This window comes from Mytilus trossulus, chromosome 9, assembly GCF_036588685.1.
Source record: "Mytilus trossulus isolate FHL-02 chromosome 9, PNRI_Mtr1.1.1.hap1, whole genome shotgun sequence".
Lineage (NCBI taxonomy): Eukaryota > Metazoa > Mollusca > Bivalvia > Mytilida > Mytilidae > Mytilus > Mytilus trossulus.
The window spans coordinates 61,593,743-61,608,458 of record NC_086381.1 but is presented as its reverse complement, the minus strand read 5'-3'; the positions used below and the strand labels follow the sequence as shown (position 1 = coordinate 61,608,458).

At 31.5% G+C, this 14,716-nt stretch overlaps 1 protein-coding gene across 5 annotated transcripts; it reads left to right on the top strand.

Annotated features, from left to right (window-relative positions):
- Positions 1-1,569: 1,569 nt before the first annotated feature.
- Positions 1,570-14,177, top strand: LOC134683195 (uncharacterized). 5 transcript variants are annotated; one of them, XM_063542340.1, is made up of 6 exons: positions 1,570-1,701; positions 3,799-3,878; positions 4,273-4,296; positions 6,997-7,212; positions 12,522-12,557; positions 13,838-14,177. In XM_063542340.1, the coding sequence occupies exons 1-6, from the start codon at positions 1,597-1,599 to the stop codon at positions 13,869-13,871; spliced, it is 495 nt and encodes a 164-aa protein (XP_063398410.1). In that variant the 5' UTR covers positions 1,570-1,596; the 3' UTR covers positions 13,872-14,177. The 5 variants fall into 5 exon arrangements, with proteins under 5 accessions (XP_063398410.1, XP_063398413.1, XP_063398409.1 ...); XM_063542343.1 differs by having other exon boundaries at positions 6,997-7,162; positions 13,838-13,929; XM_063542339.1 differs by lacking the exon at positions 12,522-12,557 and having other exon boundaries at positions 6,997-7,162.
- Positions 14,178-14,716: the final 539 nt, after the last annotated feature.

Below are 14,716 nucleotides of genomic sequence, written 5' to 3'. Positions count from 1 at the left end.
AAGGTGTATTAGTTCAATTGACAGGTGTCATCTGAAACATGACCTCATTTTAATGGTTCAGTGGTTATAGTAAAGATTTTGCGTTTTGGTCTGTTTTTCTTATACTGAATGATATAGGTCTACTTTATTTAGTGTATTGAATGATTGTAAGGTGTAAATGTATTTCCTGTTTGGTTTATATGAATTTGATCTCAAGTTTTCCCCTGATTTTGATACAAATAGTAAGATGCTTTGTATAAAAGAAGCACACATAAAAGCAGATCTCAATGAAAATATTTTAGAAATTTGAAAGTGTAATATTATTTTAACTACTTAACAAGAAGTGAAGGCATCTGTTAAAAATCACCAGAAACATTTCGCTTTTAGCTCATCTGGTCCAATGGGCTAAGCGAGCTTTTCTCTTCACTTGACCTCCGTCGTTTGTCGTCCTTTGTCTGTTAACTTGTACAAAAATCTAAAAAAAGAAAATATTTGATAAGCTAGGAGACCTGGATGCTTCTTACTTTGCATAAAGATATCTTATGTAATGAAATTTCCGTCTGCCATATTCCATTGTCCTTGACCTCATTCTCATGTATGATTCCTTAAAATTAAAACTTATTTATTACACTAAATAAAAGAATTAAGAAAATCTTTATAAATTCATAATAATTTAATGTAATACAGACGACCTCATTAGAGATGAAAACATGCAACAGTATATCGCTGTTCAAAATTCATAAATCCATTAAGAAAAAACAAACAAATCAGGTTTACAAACTAAAACTGGGGGAAACACATCAAATATAAAAAGGGGAACTACGACATAACAGAAAAACAACATTTAAATGTAACACACACAGAAACGAACTATAATGTAACACTGGCCATTTCCCTGACTTGGTACAGGATATTTGAAAATCATCGCAAATATATTATTCAAATAGACGCTCAGTCCCAGTGTTTTGATAGATTTGAAAGTTGAATACGAGGATGTTTAAAGTTGCCGTTGTATTTATTTCATTTAACAGTCAACAGTATAAGTCCTTGGTTGTTTTGAGAATCACTATCTAATCACAATTTATCTCCCAAATAAGAATTTTGATAGCTTTTTGACCTCGCTAAATACTCAGTCGGCCGGTGAGTGTAGTGATTTTCAAAATTATTTGGCAAATACTATCATCATCTCGCCATCAAAATTGTGGCCTGCTTATATGGAGCAGAAATAATCAATGAACGGTTGCTTTTTCAAGGAGAAATTTGAAATTCCTAATGAATGAACTTCACCGAGAACAACAAGTATTGTATCATTGCAATGAGACTACTGTAAACCGAGAAATTTTCGCGCCGTCTTTATTTCGCGATTTGCCAAATCAATCTAGATTCGCGTCGTTTTAAATTCGCGTTTTTCCGATGACCTGAAAAAATATTTTAAATTTTAAAACTGCGCATTTGTTTATGTACTGTTAATTAGTGAACTATATTATACTTGTATGTCGGTAGTAACTTAATCTGATATCGATCAATAAATCGTTTGGACGAGTTAATAGTTTTCATTTGTAAATATAAATAAAATCTAAATGCATTAGTTGTTTCTTAAGCTATCGTAGTGGAAAGATGTATAAATTTCTGATTAAAACTTCATCACCGAGGCCTCCCTTACTTCCGAAAACAGACAATCCGGTATTTCAAAGTGCAAATACAGAAGTTGAAAATATCTTGGTAGATAATTCACCCGTTGCTAAAGGTGGTACAAAACGTAAACGGGGAAATTACAACAATTATTCACCTGAGGTTCGTGCTAAAATGGCAAAATATGCTATTGAAAATGGTGTTCAAAATACTGCAAGGAAATTTACAACTGATCTTGGTAGTCCTGTGAACGAATCAACTATTCGGAGCATAAAGTCTTCATACATGAGACGTGGTTTACATAAACAATTTGAAAATGCAGCCGAACTTCCTAAAAAAGATCGCGGTAGACCTCTTCTCCTTGGGAAGTACGATGCAGAATTGTTGGATTACATCAAAAGTATACGAGAATTCGGTGGAATAGTCAATAATCAAATAGTTATTTCGTCTGCTAAAGGAATACTCAAATATCATGATTCTGAACTTTTAGAAACCTTAGATTTAACCAAGACTTGGTCTGAATCTGTGTTAAATCGTTTGGGATACACAAAACGGAAGGGAACGAAGGCAGCAAGGTCCCAACCAGAAGACTTCGAAAAAACAAAACAGGATTACATTGATAGAATTGAAAAATGTGTCGAGGAAAATAATATTCCAGATGATTTAATTTTCAATTGGGACCAAACTGGTGTAAATCTTATTCCCGGTGGTGACTGGACAATGGACGCTAAAGGCAGTAAGCAGGTTAATATTGTTGGCATAAACGATAAACGTCAAATCACTGCGTTGTTAACAATATCTAAGTCTGGTGTTCTTCCTCCACAAATTATTTATGCCGGGACAACTGCACAATGTCATCCAAAATATGAGTTTCCTAAGTCATGGAATATTTACCATTCGGAAAATCATTGGAGCAATACTGACACTATGTTGCATTACACAGAACATTTGCTTGTGCCGTATGTAACGGATAAACGTGATGAACTTGATTTACCCTTAAAACAGCCCGCTTTAGCGATATTTGATGTGTTTAGTGCTCATAGACATGCATCCGTTTTAGATGCTCTACACAGAGCCAACATTAAAGTAGTGTATGTTCCAGCTGGATGTACAGACCAGTTACAGCCCCTTGATTTACGTGTCAATAAAGTTTATAAAGATATTTTAAGGACAAAGTTCCAAGATTGGTATGCAGACGAAGTGGCAAAATTTCTCAAAAAAAAGAAAAAAACTGGATAAATTTGAAATTGACATGAGATTAAGCGTTATTAAACCACTGCACGCCCGCTGGGTAGTAAAAACACAAAAACAATTAGAAACAAAGAATGACCTTATTCGTAGCGCTTTTTAAGCCGCAGGGATAAAAGTTAATCAATAAATCCTTTGATCTATGTGACAGCTACAGTGTGTTAATCGACATTTAAATGATTTACAGGTGTACTTTACCTAACTGTAATGTGTGTTGTTTTTATAACAATTTTATTAGTGTCGGAATTAGACTTCAGATAATTTTAATCCATTGTCATTATTATTAACAAATATTTTATTACAAAATGTTTTTGTATATAAACTTTTAGAATCGTAGGCAAAGAAGTGTCAATTAAAAAAATGTTGGTATACATTTGTCGTCGACATATACTTTTCCCGATCATGTGCTTTAAGTAGATTTTGTTCATAGATATAGGAAGAGGTGGTATGAGTGCCAATGACTATATTTCGATATAGGTAGGAAACACATCTTTTCCAGTTAAATATTCGCGGTAGTTTTATTTTCGCGTACCAACTGCTACCGCGAAAATAGCGAAAATTAAACTACCGCGAAAATTTCCCGGTTTACATTATTCACTTTGCAATTGGTCAAATAGCTAGGTTCATGCCTTCTGATTCAAGGGAAAAATATTATTTCTTAAACAAAGAAGATGCTTAGCAACTCAATAAGAAAGTATTCCTGACTTGGAACAGCACATGCAAAATGAGCGGGGTTAAAGTAGTTTAATACTAATTCTTTCCTAAAAATATACTGAAAATGAAAATGAAATAACATATTTAACATGTGTTTTTCACATTTATTCAAGCCGCAGTAACTCATAACTGTCTTCGTTTAATATGGTCTGTTTTAGTATTAATCAAAGGCGAATTAAGCTCTCAAATCTTTGCTTAACTTTAATTTTCATTTTTATTTTGTAGTTGTCACACAGTAAAGTCCGACAGAAACCCGGCATGGATGGTAAAGGCAAATGCAACAAATGTGAAATAGAAGGCCAATGGTATGTTTATAATTTACACATATGATAAGAATAAGGAGATCTGAAAAAAAATCCATTGAGATTGTCATCACCAGGGTTCAAATGATGTGTATATAAGCATTTAAAAGATCACCCTTTAGCCATTAGCAATGATAAAAAAGCATAACTTGTATTGGACATGTCATGAACAAAGTGTTATATTCAAATGTGAAAAAGCTGGCTTATTTATAACAATAAAATATACAAATGTATCAGTTTGTTCTCTCAGTTTTAAGGTTTTAATACTTTTAATTGAAAGTAAATATAAGTTGAATTCACATGCAAATAAGAGACAAGAAAAATGACACTTTGAACATAAAAGAAAATGTAAAATAATGTCAATTGAATAACAAATGTTTTTTTTGTTTACTCACAGGTTAGAAGATTATAACAAGGGTCTGTAAGTACATACATACAATGTACAGTCCATATATACAATGTACCGTCCATACATACAGTACATACATACAGCGTACAGTCCATACATACAATGTACAGTCCATACAGTGGAGATCACTTCTAACCTCTCATTAGAATATCTGTCATAGAACTGTTCTAACCTGTCCTAGAACAGTTCTACACTAGAACTGTTCGAAGTAGAACTGTCAGAATCAGCTCTAGGTAGAACTGACTAAATCAGTTCTAGGTAGAACTGACTAAATCAGTTCTAAGTAGAACTGTCAGGATCAGTTCTAGGGTAGAACTGTCTAAATCAGTTCTAGGTAGAACTGTACAAATCAGTTCTAACCGTAGAACTGTTTGCAGAACTGACTAAATCAGTCAGGACTGTAAAACAGTTCTAAATGACGTCTCTGCAGTAAGGACACTTTAGAATTTAGATGAAATAAAATCATTTCCAATTACTTTGCTATATGATAGCAGATTTTCTATATTTTTTACGGATCAAACGTTAAATGTACAAATATCGAAGTGAATAGGAGGTTATCCAACTCATCGGAGAACATTTTTATAAGATTGCATAGGAAACATCATTGTTTATGTTTCTTCGTTCCCCGTTTTTAACTGTCTCTTCATAATTATAACTATGCTTTTAACTTATGGAATTTTAATCGTTTTTTACCTTGTTTGCCTTGGAATAACATTCATTTAAGATTCTGTTTTGACAAATGTTCAAACGAAAATTGTACAGTAGATGAATTATGGCATATTAATGAAAAAAGTGTTGTATTATGAGGGTTTGGATGGGGTTAAATGATTAGAGAATAATGCCCTTAACAAATGAAGATTAGAGAATAATGGGCCAAAAAAATAGAGATGAGAGAAATGGGTGGTCTAAAAATATAATGAATATTGAATGATTAATAAAAGAAAACGCCTTTTGCTCGGACTTTTTTTTTTTTAAATGATTAATCAGACTAGACTTCGTGAATATGGTGACCTTTGCCATTTCCTGTGTACTACTATTTAATTTTTATACGACAATTCTGGACTTATAAGATATTTTTCGCTGGAATTTACTGATTATCAAAGTCATGTGATTCTATATGGTGGAGTTGACCTGCAGTGTGTCGAATTAAACGTCTCTCAGTCATTTTGAAATTCAAATTACAGTAACACATTGCGTAGGCTGAGGATCATGACACCTTCAAAGCGACACAGGATTTAGCAAGAACAGACCTTTATAATCGTCATGGATAAGTCTGGCTAAATTGACGAGATGTTGTCAAATGTTCAAACGAAAATTGAACAGTGGATGAATTATGATGTATTAATGAAAAAAGTGTTGTATTATATAAACGTAAAAAGACATATACGTTTGCACCATCTCGTCAATTTAGCCAGAATTATCCATAACGATTATAAATGATACATACAATGTACCGTCCATATATACAGTCCATACATTCAACGTACAGTCCATACATACAATGTACAGTCCGTACATACAATGTACAGTCCGTACATACAATGTTCAGTTCATACAGTGGAGATCACTTCTAACCTCTCATTAGAACTGTCAGAATATCTGTCATAGAACTGTTCTAACCTTTCCTAGAACAGTTCTACCCTAGAACTGTTCGAAGTTCGCCTTGTTTGCATTGGATAAACATTCATTTAAGATTCTGTTTTGACAAATGTTCAAACGAAAATTGTACAGTGGATGAATTATGGGATATTAATGAAAAAAGTGTTTTAGACGTAGAATCTATACATCAGTTCTAACCGTAGAACTGACCAAATATTTGGTCAGTTCTAGCTAGAACTGTCTATAACTGTTCTAGGGTAGAACTGTCAGGATCAGTTTTAGGTAGAACTGTCCAAATCAGACCAAATCAGTTCTATCTAGATTAGTTCTAACCTAGAACTGACTAAAAGGTGTCAGGCTGACAGTTCTACGTACTGTTCTAGAACAGTTCTCCTGACAGATTTAATGAGAGGTTAGAAATGATCTCCACTGTACATACAAAGTACAGTCCATACACACAATGTACAGTCCATACATTCAATGTACAGTCTTAGTGCACTGATATAGAAATGTTTAACTTTACTGAATTGAAGTACATCTGAAAAATAGATTGAGCAAAACTCATTATTGTGTTCAGCAGGGATAAAAAAGAAAGACATTTGTTTATTTATTCATCAATAAGATATTTTACATGTTAGATAAAATGTGGATTTATTTGTGACCTGGTGTGAATTTGTATGATATTTATATGTGTATTTAGTAGAAAAGGCAATAAAGTTAACATAAATGAAAGTTTCTAGTTATGATAACACACATAAAGTACAATCAAATCATAACAGCCGACATACTTTGAATTCATAAGAAATTGTATAAGAGTAGAAGAAAAAAGGACTAAAATTGAAATTGTAGTTCCAAAGAACATTAATAATTTGATGTGATTTATGAAAATGTAAACAGAAATATTGACAAGAAAAGACCATAAAATAATAAAAAAAAGTATCTTATAGCACATATTTTTACTTTTACTTTTTACTGTTTACTTTTTGCATACTCAATTTACGGAAATTTCAAGACACTACACACTTAAGCCACCATTTAAAACCACATGTATAATTCAAAAGTGTTTACAAAAGATTGAATTAAAGATTTGCTATTAATTGATTGCGTATATAGGATGTATAACGAAAGATCAAGACCTAAATACCTGCCTCCACCACCAATGGGAATACGGGTTTTTGATAGATACAGATTGAGAACATATCCAAATCCTTATGAAAGACGACCTCTGCCACCTGCAAGAGTTCCAAAGCATTCATTTATGAGAGAAAGAGTACCACACGTAAGACCCCCTCCAGAGTACTATTATGGAGCACCACTTATACATGATATGTTAGTATTTGAGATATAAAGATAGTATCATTCTGACATTGCTTTTCGTTAAAATAGTTAAATTTAGCCTTAAAATGCTTTTGTTCCAAAATACAGATGAGAACCGTTTTCTTACACATACCAATGCAAATGTCGACAAAAATGCATAAATAGAATCTATATATTCTTAGATATACAGACACTTTAATAAAAACAACTATAGTTATTGCACTGAAAACGACATTTAGAGACTAAATTCAATTTTTCATGTCCGGGTTTTTTCGAGAGCGGTCCGGGCTTTTTCGAATGAGTTCTTTTTTTTATCAAGTGATTTTACACATTTCTAATAGCTAAAAATATTATGTGTTTACGTTTAAAAACTATAAAATAAAGGGTCAAATTAAGTACTTTCAAGGCACATGGTGTATCAACACTTGCTTTTTATAAACATACCGTTCATTTGTGTATATTAGTTTTTTCACATCTTAAAAAATGCATGTAAAGTATATATCCGTGATGTCAACAATATAATGTGACTGTTCCAAACCATATAAGTATTTGGACCTCATGGGATAACTTTTACTGAATAGCAAAATGTCGACTTGGAAGATAACTTCCAAAAATGTCTTAATAAACTGCTAAACGAGAGTTCAACTGTTTTACTAACTAACAAAAACATGTAAATATAATAAAGAGTTTAAAATTAATACTAGCAACATACAAAAACAGATACACCCATATTAAGACAATTAATTGAAAGTCAATGTGTCTCAACTTGTAACTTGTGCTGTTTTGAGTAGCCTTTGAACTATAAAATTATTACATTTCATAAACTGTAGGCAACAATGATGTTCAGCAAATTAGTATCTACAAAAAATTGTGAATTGACCCTTTAAGGAGTTATTGCTCTTTAAAGACAATTTTACACATTTGTTTCATCATGTTTGCTAACGATGATTTAAAAATCTTCTCAGTTCTTCAAAGCCTCTTGTTTATATATATATCATAATGTTAGTTTTCCCGTTTGCATGGTTTTGAACTAGTAATTTTAGGGGCCCTTTATAGCTTGTTGTTCGTTATGAGCCAATGCCCCGTGTTGATGGCCGTACCTTTGCCTATTATGGTTTACTTTTATGAATTGTTAGTTGGATTGAGACTTGTTTCATTGGCAGTCATACCACATCTTCCTATATCTATCATATGGTCCGACCATACGTGTACAGTTTATACCATATGAGTATACGCATATGGTCATATTTCTCATATGGTCCGGAACACACGCATAGATAATTCGAATTGAAACGTAATATGAGATGAGTTATATGTTTGTTTTTAAAAGAGTATAATTTCATTTATTATTTTTCTTGTATCTTGTATTATTTATTTTTTTATTTACGAAATGGAAACTGAAAATTACTAAATGCTACAACTGTGAGGAGAAGTCTGATTATGCGTTAGCTGGTGATAGCATATAATATACACATTTTTTATTTGTCTATCATTGCTAAATTATCATATTTAGGCCAATGAACTATTCATTTCATTGTTGATTTGATTTAAATAGGATGAATTAGGTGTGTGTGGTGTTTTTTTTAGTTTTTTTTTGTTAATAGGTTTATTTTATTAATTTCCGGAGTTCATTCATTAATAGTTTCTTTATTAATTTCCGGAGGTCATTTATTAATAGGTGTTTTTTATTAATTACCGGAGTTTATTTATTAATAGGTTTCTTTTATTAATTTTCTAGAGTTCACCACAAGAAATATCACTAACTGTAAAATCTAAAGTAGCATGAAATGCAGTTAGAATGAATATGAGTGGCCTGCATTATTTTCTAGACACCGTTTTGTTAAGGATCATGTAATTTCTAAATGAACACTGGCAAGTTGTTGTATAACGCTTTCCAAACAGAAAATTTGCATCAAATTGAAAAGAAGATCCATTTGATATGCTTTTGATAACTTATTGGGAATATATGATATTGTCCTTCACTTAATTACAGTTAAAACTTAGAAAAAAGACATCTTTAAAAGTCTAGAATACCTTTTTTCTTATTTAAATTTTCTGTAAAAAAAACCCGGACCATTTGTCTAAAAACCCGGACGATTTCAAAGCTGTTCTCGAAAGAACCCGTACAATAACAAACAATGGTTGTTTTGATTAAATACCAGGAAATTGTGCTTCTTTGTTGCTCAAAACATATAAAGTATTCAATATAAGATGGGTAGTAATGTTAAAAACACTTATAATTACAAAATATCCGTTAATTGAACTTATCGCATGTCTTATCACCCGAAAAAGCCCGAACTACACTCGACAAAAAAGGACCAAATCACTCTGAAAAACAAGATCCTAGCCGGACACTTTACCTGTTGTGATAGTAGTTAGTCATTGAAAGGAGAATTGATAACATTTCTTTCAAAACCACTGTATGTGTTGTGACGTGATTTTCTTATATTGTTGTTGAAAACTGAACATGGTTGTCACTTGTTACGATGTTGTGATTATGGGTTGTCTTTGTTGTTTTCTTTATTGATAACACGATGTTGTTTTGCCTTCTCTCGTTTTCTGAGTTCTTCTAAGGTAGAAGGATGTTTGGACATTTGGGGACTACATGTCGTTGTTGTGGACTTGCTTGGCAGCGAGAGTGGGACTCGCGCCTTCTTACCCTTTTTAATGAAATAAATAAGACAACTCAATTTGCTGGTTGGAACAAGGATTGTAATGTAATGTAATGTAATGTTTCTTTTTCTTTTTGATCGTAAAATATTACAGTGCATAAATCATACAGATTAACAATAAGATTATCATTTGACAATAACAAATATATTTCTATTTCAAATATTGCTCGAATTAAACTTATTATATTTATTGAATTATTTCCTATAAATTTGCTATTAATTTATTTTATTAAATTACTTTAATTAACATTATATAACTTACCTTTTTAATGAAATAAATAAGACAACTCAATTTGCTGGTTGGAACAAGGATTATAATGTAATGTACGGGCAGTAGACTTATATTTGCTTTTATAGTCACTACTCATTACCCGACATTCCTGTTCCCCAGACAAGATTGAGCCTCTTTTGTAATGATGGAATGTGTTGCCAAAACATTTATTGCTTCATAATATGCAAAATGTATTTATTTGTTTTTGAAAAGCATTTGGACTTTTATTTCTTAAATTAAATAAAATAATATTTTTGGAAGAATTTCAATTTTTGATCTTCATTATAATTGATAATTAAAGATTTGTTAAATTTTAATTAATATCTTGTGTACGCCAATCTTCGTATCTAAACTTTTTGATTGGTTATTTATACAATCTTGTGTGCCTAAATGTATTACTGAATATTCATGATGCTGTAGTATCTACACATTCTGTGAGTATGGTTATAACCTTGGCTGTAAAATCAATTCGACATACATCTGTCCGTCGACCTATCAACTTCTAAAGGCTGTTACTTAACCTTTAATCAAGATTCTTGACTTCTATTTTAAGCATGATCTTGTATCTTATCTAATGTCTGTTACTCTTATGAATCATAAATTCTTTTGATTGTAGTTTCTTTTTGTTATATTTTCTTGTGCCAATGAATTATTTGACTTTATATTCTGTTTACTTTTAACTGACTTAATAAATTTGAAACATACAATTTTTATTTTAATTAGCTCTATTTTATTTCAAATTTTAATTATTTCTAAAAGTGTCCTAAATCCTTTCATAACATATGCATTGAAGTTTAAATTTGAGTGTTGTTTTAATCTTATTTAGAGCTATCTATGATTTCCCATTTGTTAATAAAACTTTTCCAAAAACAGTTGTAAAATGAATTGGTCTTTTTAATTAATAACCAATAATTATTATAATTAACCTTTTAGTAAAATTGAGAATGGAAATGGGGAATGTGTCAAAGAGACAACAACCCGACCAAATAAAAAAACACCAGCAGAAGGTCACCAACAGGTCTTCAATGTAGCGAGAAATTCTCGCACCCGGAGGCGTCCTTCAGCTGGCCCCTAAACAAATATATACTAGTTCAGTGATAATGAACGCCATATTAATTTTCAAATTGTACACAAGAAACTAATATAAAAATAATACAAGACTAACAAAGGCCAGATGCTCCTGACTTGGGACAGGCGCAAAAATGCGGCGGGGTTAAACATGTTTGTGAGTGCATGTTACTTTGTATACATTCTTTCGTCATGTTTTTTTTTCTTCTTGAGTTTGCTTTACAGCGGCTAATATTTTAAGGGAATGTCTATTAGTTAAGGTCACTACGTTCGAAAAAATGTTGGTGTATTAAGAGTAAGGGAAGACAATTGTTTGATAGCAGTACATTTGTATTCCTATACAAGGAAGTCCACATACACTAAAATACTTATCCATTCAATTTCAGTTATAACATGTAATTTATCAGTTTTGTGTGCTCTTACGAGTACCTCCAGTTGGATTTCTGCTAGAAAATATCCAAAATAGAATCATTCTATTCTTTTCAGAAAAAACTACTGAGTATGCTTTGATAAAATTGTATTTGATTTTGATAAGTCTTAGCTAGAATTGCAAGTTATTTTTTCTGGGTAAAAATTGATTGAAATTCAATCAAAACCCTATTGTCGCTGGTTTCAGAGCACTAACAACATAGTGCAGTGTCGGGGAACATTCGTCAAATTCAATCATTGCTTATTCCAAAAAAATAAAAATAATGATATATATCTAGATATTCAGGTTGCAAAATGATCTAATCTAGATATTTAAGTTGCAAAATTATATGATCTATATGTGTATATATGCCCATACTTCTCAAGAAAAGAAAACCATTTTGTAAAGATGTAAACGGTGTACAAATCAATTTTTAAAGTTATTTTGACTATGATAGCAATATAATTTAATTTTGGATGTAATACATCATTTGAATGGCTGAAAGTGTTTATCTATCATCTCATAAACATAAGTCTGCCATGTGACTGTAACGTCACCAACCTTTTCTCATGAATTACCGCGCCTTAAAATTATTTGTTTTTCCTGTCTATTCGAAAGAATATCAAATATGTGGTGCACACATTAAAAATAACCCGCTTCACTGGTAATTATGTGTGCACCACATTTGTTATGTTATATTTTCATACTAGACAGAGAAAAATATTACAGTTATTCCGTAAATGACGCCCAAAATGATCACTCCATTTCTAGATTTTGCCTTTTTTCGTTAAATTTACTAATAAATTAAAGGATTGTTTTCAAGTTCAAATTTTAAAAGAATAGTTACAAGTATTTTGACTTTTTTTCACTTTCTTCACAAAAAAATATATTTTATTTACAGGAATCCATGCTATGACAATTACTTTGAAAAAAGAGAGTAAGTTTATTGTTTTCCTATTTTAATGCCCCACCTACGATAATAGAGGGGCATTATGTTTTCTGGTCTGTGCCTCCGTTCGTTCGTCCGTCTGTGCGTCCGTCCGTCTGTCCCGCTTCAGGTTAAAGTTTTGGTCAAGGTAGTTTTTGATGAAGTTGAAGTCCAATCAACTTTAAACTTAGTATACATGTGCCTTATGATATGATCTTTCTAATTTAAATGCCAAATTAGAGTTTTGACCCCAATTTTACGGTTCACTGAACATAGAAAATGATAGTGCAAATTTCATGTTAAAGTTTTTGGTCAAGGTAGTTTTTGATAAAGTAGAAGTCCAATCAACTTGAAACTTAGTGTGCATGTTCCCTTTGATAACATAATTCTAATGTTAATGCCAAATTAAAAATTTATTCCAATTTCACGGTCCACTAAACATAGAAAATGATAGTGCGAGTGGGGCATCCGTGTACTGTGGACACATTCTTGTTAGATATATTTGTTTAAGTCATTGGTTTAGACCTTATATATTTGCTTAAGGTGAATCATCTAGGTCAGGTTCAATGGTAATTTTAGGTCATCTAAGAAAATACATGTATGTGATACAGGTATTTGCAATGATTCACATTGAAAGTATAGTATTATAAATATAGACATAATTCTCTAGTGATATCAAAGTCTTAATTCAGTCAAGACTATTTCACTGTCCGGAAATACTATATTTAGAAAATAATATTATTAAGTAAGTGATCATGTTATCACCAGCCCAGTAGTACATTGTAGTCAGCACTTCGGTGTTGACACGAATATCAATTATATAGTCGTTTTCATAAATTTCCTGTTAAAAAACTTTGTATTTTCGAAAAAAAACTAAGGATGTTCTTCTCCCAGGTATAAATTACATTAGCCATACAGTCATTTTAAGGAATTTTGGGTATCGATGCATTTCAATTTTGTACTTATTTGGCTTTATAACTATTTTGATCTGAGCGTCACTGATGAGTTTATGTAGACGAAACGCGAGTCTGGCGAATTCTAAAAATTATAATCCTGGTACCTTTGATAACTATTGTCCTTGTTCATGAACATGAGCTTTTGTTTGAAAACAAGAAGAACATTGCATTAGATTATGTACTACTTTTCATACAGACATGTCTTTAGTCATTTTTAAATTTTGCAATTTATATTGATTTTTAACATAATTTTATCGATTAAAGCTTTGTTAGATGGTTAGCAAATGCATTTTTATTTAATTTGACATGTTTTTCTATTTTTGAATCGTATAGGTACATGTATCCTATCCCACCAACACCGATGTAGCTACCTTGAAGTTGGATTCTGACTCCATATTGAATGTCGTAGCGGGAGATAATGCGCGAAGATATGTGATAGGAGAAAAACTTGATAGCGGATAATAGTTTACATGTACGTATGAATGAAAATGAAAAATGGATTAAAAGTCGCAATTATTGTAATATATCGCCTTTCGTGACATTAATTTAAATGCAATTATCTTGTTATCAGAACTTGTAAACATCTTTAAAATGAAGTGTACATAGGAGTCATTGATTACATTTTTGTGATTTCATATTGTCGCTATGTATCATCAGAATAAATTTGTCTCGAGATTCGCTCTTGTTTTTTTATGTAATTATTTCGCTTTATACATGTTATAAGCTGATTGTTATATGCTCTAAAACAGCAAAGTGTCAATATTGGTAGATGAATATTTTACCGCGCTGAAGTACGTCCATTATTCATAGTTCATTATTCAAAAATGAATAATGAAATAGTTCACTATTCATTATTCAATATCAAAATATGAATAATCAATAATGAAATAGTTTATCATGTTTATGTTTCATTATTCAAATTGAAGCGGTGAATAGTGAAATAAATATGAAAAAAAATGACCGTTGATACTAAAGCTATATTTTGATTCGCAATGACCATAAGAGGGTTTACGGAGGACCTAAATGCCACAGCATGCGTAAACATGAGGGAATATAAAAACGAAGATGTGGTATGATTGCCAATGAAACAAATACCCACAAAAGACCAAAATAACACAGACATTAACAACTATAGGTCACCGTTCGGCCTTCAACAATCAATAACTCCAATTGCTTTTATCCTGCTACTTGCGAACGTATTTAATGTATTAA

Coding starts and splice junctions, on each gene's coding strand:
- LOC134683195 (XM_063542339.1), top strand. CDS start 1,597: ATGTATAAATTTCTGATTAAAACTTCATCACCGAGGCCTCCCTTACTT. Junction 1,702..3,798: donor CAGAAGTTGAAAATATCTTG/GTAGATAATTCA, acceptor TTTATTTTGTAG/TTGTCACACAGTAAAGTCCG. Junction 3,879..4,272: donor TGTGAAATAGAAGGCCAATG/GTATGTTTATAA, acceptor GTTTACTCACAG/GTTAGAAGATTATAACAAGG.